We start from the raw sequence: 7,420 nt of genomic DNA, 5'->3' as shown, positions 1-7,420 counted from the left end.
CTCTCTCTCTCTCTCTCTCTGTAACTGAAGTGAAGTGCATATAATAAAAACTTAAAGCTCAATGAAATTTCACACTTGTTAATGTCTATATGCAGAGTATATATTCTCATATCTGGTTTTCTTCATTTGAAACAGTATCTTTGCAGTTCATTAGTGTTGCTTTGTGTTCCCCTTGTTTGTTCTTTTTATTGATGTGTAGGCTTCCTTGGTATGAATATCTAGCAATTTATTTATCCATTCTCTTTGAAATAGACATCTGGGTTTGTTTGGATTGTTTACAGTTTGGTGCCATTATGAAAAAAGCTGTGTATCATAAAAATATTTTTTTCTTTTTATGTATGGAAAATCCGAGTTCTTCCCCACTCTCTTTCTTTTCTGTGAGTCTCCTTTCCTACTCACCCAAAATACTCACACTTCTGAGACTTCTGGTCACCCAATCTGTGGAGGTTTTTCCCAGCACCAAACAGTTCCCTGCAACCCCAGCAGGGTGTCCTACCATTTAAGTCAATTCTGACCCTTTCTACCCAGAAAAGCATCAGATACCACAGGCCTCAGTCCCATGAGACTTCACCCCCCCCACCCCATTTCTATTTTCAGTCGCAAGCCAGGTGGTGACCTTGCTTCTGACCAACAGACTGAAAAAACAGAACCAAACTAAACCCTGGGTTTAAAGTAACTTGCTGGAGTGGCTCGCAGACCTCAGAGAAACATTTTACTTACTTTTACCTGTTTATTACCAAAGGATATAATAGAGGATACAGACAAATCCTGAGTGGAAGATGTGTGTAGGGAGTGGTGTGTAGCAAGAAATGCTGAGCTCCCATGTCCTCTCCAAGGACCATTTTCCCAGCACCTGTATGTGTTCATCAGCCCAGAAGCTCTCAGATCCCTCTCACTGGTCCTCTGTAAGTCTGGGCAGTGCACCTGGGGGAAGGGGAGACTGACCTCCCCATCCCAATTGAGGTTCTGCGCTTTCACTTTGCATTGAGCCCCACAAATGATGTCGTAAATCCTACTTCACTGGCCAAGATCACCTACAAAATGTTGAAGAGAATTCTTCTTATTCCCAAACCCAAGGGAAAAGCATTCCCTATTTCACCACAACTATTCATTTCAGCAGGGTTTTTGATAAATATTTTTGTCTAATCTAATTATTGAGGAAGTTCCTTCAGATTTCTAATTTGTTGAGAGTTGTTTTCATGAATGTATAATGAATTACATGAACCCATCAAAATCTCTTTCCCTATAAGTTGGGATGATAATCATTAGTGCTGCAAATTAAATTGGTTTCCAAATGTTCAATCAACTTTCTAGAATAAAATGCACCAGGAATGTTGTATTATCCTTTTCGTATATTACAGCATCGCTATGCTATTATTTTGGTGAGGAATTTTGTTTCCATTTTTCTGAGTGATACAGGTATTCAACTCTTTCTTTTCAAAGTTTATGTCAGATTTTGGCATCAAGTTTGCAATGGTTCATTAGATAAGTTGCAGTTCATGACTCCTTTTATCTATGCAGGAATTTGTGTAGAGTTTTTAGTGTTTTTATTTTATTTTATTTTATTTTATTTATTTTAGTTTTCAGAAAGTTCACAGGTAAAGCCATCCAAGCAGAGAGTTTCACTTATGGGAGAAACTTAATAATTATTAAATTACAGTTTCAGTTAAGGGGTTCATGTATTTATCTCTTGTGAAAGCTGGTAAAATATGTTTTTTATCTGCTCGTGTCTTATTATTTGCTACCTTTACTTTCTCTTAGCTCATTACTTTTTCTAGTTCTTGTCTTGAAAATTTGACCATCGATTCTCAACATTTCTTCTTTCCTAACAAGTGTATTTAAGTCCATAAATTTGCCTCTAATTAAAAATCTACCTCAACTTATGACAGGCTTACATCCTAATAAACCCATGGTAAGTTGAAAATATCTTAAATCAGAAGTGCAGTTAATATACCTAGCCTACTGAACATTATAGCTTAGCCTAGCCTACCTTAAAAGTGCTCAGAACATTACATTAGCCTAAAGTTGGACAAAGTCATCTAATACAAAGTCTATTTTATAACAAAGTGCTGACTATCTCATGTAATTTATTGAACACTGTACTTAAAGTGAAAAACAGAGTGGTTGTCTGGATACATAATTGTTGCAGGTGTGTCGGTTGTTTACCCTGTGATTGTGTGGCTGACTGCAGCTGTGGCTGCTGCTGCTGTCCAGTATCATGAGTGCATCATACTGCATTTCACTGGCCCAGGAAAAGATCAAGTTTCAAAATATGAGTGTGTTTCATTGTTGTTGTTGTCTTTTTAGGGCTGCACCTATGGCATATGGAAGTTCCCAGGTTAGGGGTTGACACAGCCATAGCAACACCAGACCTGAGTCACATCTGCAAACTACACCACAGCTCACAGCAATGGTGGATCCTTTACCCACTAAGCATGGCCAGGGATTGAACCTACATCCTCATGGATACTAGTTGGGTTCATTATCACTGAGCCATGACAGGAACTCCTGAATTTTTTACTGAATGCATGTCAGTTTCATACCATTATACAGTCAGAAAACTCTAAGTCAGGGATCTGTACTGCTTTTGCTGTATTCCACATCTGGTATATCACATAGTTGTTATTATTCAGCTAAAGTATTTGCTAATTTCCACTTGAATTGGGAATTTTATGTCATATGATAATATTGCCAGACACCCAAGAATGTCCAAATCCTGTCCTGCCCCCCACTAGGAAGATGCCTGAGGATGCTACAGGTTTTAGCTCAATACAAATGGAAAGTGAGGAAAGACTTTTAGCTGACTCAGCATCTTATTACTTCCACAGTGGAAAGTTGGGTTGAAGATCAGACCCAAGTACAGTTTCCTACATCCTTCTGAATCCAGAAAAGCAAGCTCAGAATTCCTATAAGGATAAGTAGGAGAGGTAGACCATATCTCAAGTTGGCCAAATGTAGACCATGCCTCAAGTTGGCCAAAGGATGACTTTTCAGGCATCCTGGGTGAAATGGAGAGAAAGGTAACCAATCACAGGGGAAAAAATTAGCTCTCTTTAGAAATGCTTATTATCACAGGTAGACAAAGACTTAAAAATGCAAGGGATATGAGTAGAATGAGTGGAGTCTGGAGCCCCACATTTTAAGTTAGACTAAGGACTAATCTCCTACAGATAAATTGACTCTGGATGACAGAATCAGCCCTCCTCACCCCTCCCTTGCAGGAAGGGGAAGAGGGAAAAGGTCTGCAAAGGGGGAAGCAGAAGTAGAAGCTTCCTGATTTAGGGAGAGAGAGACAGAGGTAGTAGTCCTATAACCACAGTATCTGGTTTTGTCAGTTTTAACCTTATGGGCTTATAGCTTTGCAGTCTTCCCAATGTATTCAGGAGAAGAGATCAAAAAAGTATCATGGGATTCTTGTTTCCACTTGACTCATTTCATCATTTTCATCGTCACCATCATTATCTTCACTATCATTTATTGAACCCTTACCAAATGCCAGGGCCATTACTCAGCACTTTACCTATTCATTTAATAATCCAAAAACCATGAAGTAATATTCATGCATCCTTAGGTGAGGAAACTGAGGCTTAAGTATCTTTAAAGATGAAGGGCTTTCTGAGATAAAGAAAATGCTGCAGGCAATATAAAATGAGATTAAGAAAATAAAAACTCAGAGTTCCCATTGTGGCTCAATGGGTTAAGGACCTGATGTAGTCTCTGCAAAGATGTGGGTTCCATCCCTGGCCCTGCTCAGTGGGTTAAGGATCCTGCTTACAGCAAGCTGTGGCATAGGTCACAGATGCAAGTCCGATTCGAACCCTTGCCTGGGAATTTACATATGCCTCAGGGGTGGCCCTAAAAAGAAAACAAACAAACTCAGGGGTTAAGCAATTGGACAGTGTTTCTTAAATTCCTAAATTTTGCTGTATATTTAAGAATCATATGAAGAAAAAATACGTCTGATTCTGAGCTACAGATTCTAATTCCATAGGTCTGACATGAAGTTGGGATTCTGCTTTTTTTAGTGAGTTACCTGATGATTTTGGTTCAAGTGACTGGGAGCTCTTGCATAGAAAAAATGCTCTAACTGGGAGATCACTGCTTTTCAGAAAGTTGGACAACACACATGTATTGTGTATTAACTCAAGTAAGAGGTGGTTAGAGGACCTCAGAACATCTTATTCTGATTAAACAATGTCCTCTTTGGATTAAGTACAACGTCTCTTTTTTAATGATGAAGGTAATGACTTTTCACCAACAATGACAATAAATTTATCCATGATTTAATGAATGGTGAAATTTGGTATAAAACAGGTGCCAGTTTTTGCCATGTTAACAGAGTTAGACCTGCTGTTAGTGGAATGCTTTATGTAACTTTGGGTATTCAAAAGTGAAAGGGGGAGTTCCCGTCGTGGCGCAGTGGTTAACAAATCTGACTAGGAACCATGAGGTTGCAGGTTCGATCCCTGGCCTTGCTCAGTGGGTTAGGGATCCGGCGTTGCCGTGAGCTGTGGTGTAGGTTGTAGACGCGGCTCGGATCCCGAATTGCTGTGGCTCTGGCGTAGGCCAGTGGCTACAGCTCCGATTCGACCCCTAGCCTGGGAACCTCCATATGCTGCAGGAGCGGCCCTAGAAAAGGCAAAAAGACAAAAAAAAAAAAAAAAAGTGAAAAGGGGAAAGTCCCAATTTAATGACAAAGCTATTGTCATGATGGTGAATACTGTTGAATCAAAATTTTTTGTAGCTATTTGTTCCTTTATTTTTAATGAAGAAATTAATTTCTATATGTTAATCTCTTTCAGTTCTCTTAAATTTGGAAGATAACAAGAAAACACTTTCAAGGCTACTCCCTCCTTCTTTTTTATAGTTTCAGATTTCCCTCCTTTCTCTCATCTGTGGTCCACTTTGTGTGGGACCACTGGGCACACAGAGAGAATGAGGAAAGGCCAGTTATGAACAGGGTTTGTGGAGTCTAAGGATGGGTGCATTTCTAGGTCTCCTGTTCCCTTTATAGCAGGGTGTGCTGTCTATAAATGCCCTCCTAGAAACATATGATCCCTTGAGGCATTTTTAAAAAAATTAAATATAGTTGATTTACAATGTTCCAATTTCTGCTGCACAGCAAGTGACTCAGCCATGTGTGTGTGTATGTATATATACACACACATATATGATATATATAAGAATATATATTCTATAATATATATGAGAATATATATTTTATATATTATATATTAATATATATTCTATAATATATGTAAGAATATATATATATTCTTTTAAAAATATTATTTTCCATCATGGTCTATCCCAGGAGATTGGATGTAGTTCCCGTGCTATAAGTAGGACCTTATTTTTATCCATTGTAAATGTAATAGTTTGCATCTATTAACCACAAACTCCCACCCCAGAGGAATTTTAAGAGACCAGAGAATAGGGCAACTTGGCTTCTAGATTAGGTTCTGACCTTAACCTCCTCAATCACTTTGAGCATATCATCCTCTACATCTGAGTCTCATTTACTCTTTCTTGTCATTTAGGTAGACTTTCTCCATCCTCTCAAAGCTGTAGAAGTCTTGGTGATTTTCCTGAATTTAAAGAAAAATGCTTTGAGCTCCTCAGAGCGTCAGTTCACCAATAAGATCGATTCTTTCTCTTGGGTTGTGAAAAATCAACATGAAAAGTGTTCTGGGTGGATCCTATCCTTACAATTTTTATTTTCCTCTTTGAGAATCAGCCTCTTTGAGTTTAAAACTTAAAAGTGCTCTCAAGGGAACCCCTGGGTTGAGAGTGGATGCCTATTTCATAGTTTTATCCTAGTTTTAGTGACATGACTAAACTTGGGGTGGGGATGTGTTAACGAAGGAATTACTATCTCAATAGCTGACTCCAGACCTGGGAGTGACAGCCACAAAGTGAAGGGCTGGGCTCCAACGACTCAGCTGATGTGCCTCCTCTGTGAGTTCCCACAGCCCAGGTTCAGACACAGAGGCTCAGCTAGGGGTCCTGGAGTCTAGTGTCTGCTTCAAGCATGAGGCTGGTGATGGGGTGACTGTGCTCCTGGCCCTGAGTGAGTGTTTTTGAGCCTAAGAAAGGAAAGTATTTGAGACCAAAGCAATGGAAGAGGGATCTATTGCTTCCATTTGTTTCACTGTCCTCCGTCAGCTGCTTAGAGCAAGAGTTCAGATAACACCTGCATACTTTACAAGGAAGTCACATCCTCAGTGTGAGTTGCAGTTGCATCATATCGAGGATACTGGTTTGCTAGGGCTGACATAACAAGTACATGGACCAGATGACTTAACAAAAGTGTATTGCCACAAGTTCTGGAGGCCAGAAGTCTGAAATCAAGGTCTCAGCAGGACTGATTCCCTTTGGGGGCTGTGAGGGAAGGAGTTGGTCCAGGCTCCTCCCTTATCTCTGATTGGTTGAGCTGTTCTCTGGTTTCCTGTAGAAATGTTTGAACAGAAGAGGCAGCAAAAGAGATCTTTTACTGTGTGAGACTGTCAGTATTACAGATGCAAGAATTCAGTTCTCAGTGAATCCAAGTGACGGAGAGGATGGACAAATCCCTGCATTTGTTCATCCTTTGCTTACAACTAGACTGTGAGTTAGAGGGATCCGGAAATGGGCAGAGAATGGGTAGATTCCCTGATATTTCTCCCCAGAAAAGAGAAAGAAGAATAGGGAGTTGTACCTGCATGGTCTTCTGGGAGTTCCTGTGGAGAGTGGAAAAGGAATCTTAAAATTCATTTCTAAAGAACAATCGGCCGCTCACGAGTCCCTCTCTGTGCTCTCTTTCTGAACAGGGGTGAGCAGTAAACAGCATGTGAATCAGAGCCACGAAGCCCTGAGCGTCCGAGAGGGAGACGGCTTGGTTCTCAACTGCAGTTACACCGATAGTGCTATTTACTTCCTTCAGTGGTTTAGGCAGTATCCTGGGAAAGGGCTTACTTCTCTGCTGTTAATTCAAGCGAACCAGGGAGAACAAATAAGTGGAAGAATTAAAGCCTCATTGGATAAATCGTCAAGAAACAGTGTTTTCTACATTGCAGCATCTCAGCCCAGCGACTCTGCCACCTACTTCTGTGCTGTGAGGCACAGTGCATGACAGACACCTGTCACCAGTACCCAAACACTGCATCTGGGACTCTAACCACCCTATTTTGATGCTGAGGAAACTTTTTCCATTAAGGGGTTTTCTGCATTGACTCTCCCTCCAGATAGAGGCAATTAACTATACAACATCTGGGAAAATGATCTGAAATTAAATGAATTCTGTGATCTTTAGATTTTTATCAACTTCAATTTAAACCATAGTTGTATCGATGTTAATATTCCACACAGTTCGCTCTCTTTCTTTCTTCCTTTCTTCCTTCCTTCCTTTAACTATTTAGGGCCACACCCATGGCATGTGGAG

General features: G+C 40.1%; 1 gene segment (V, D, J or C); it reads left to right on the top strand.

The window, feature by feature from the left end:
- On the top strand, positions 6,504–7,385 carry LOC106504480. The segment is given in 2 exon segments: positions 6,504–6,606; positions 6,810–7,385. Coding segments are annotated over 2 exon segments (348 nt in total).

The sequence above is a fragment of the Sus scrofa genome, chromosome 7 (assembly GCF_000003025.6).
Source record: "Sus scrofa isolate TJ Tabasco breed Duroc chromosome 7, Sscrofa11.1, whole genome shotgun sequence".
Taxonomy (NCBI): domain Eukaryota; kingdom Metazoa; phylum Chordata; class Mammalia; order Artiodactyla; family Suidae; genus Sus; species Sus scrofa.
The sequence above is the reverse complement of the archived record's forward strand: the minus strand, read 5'-3'. Positions and strand labels throughout refer to the sequence as shown.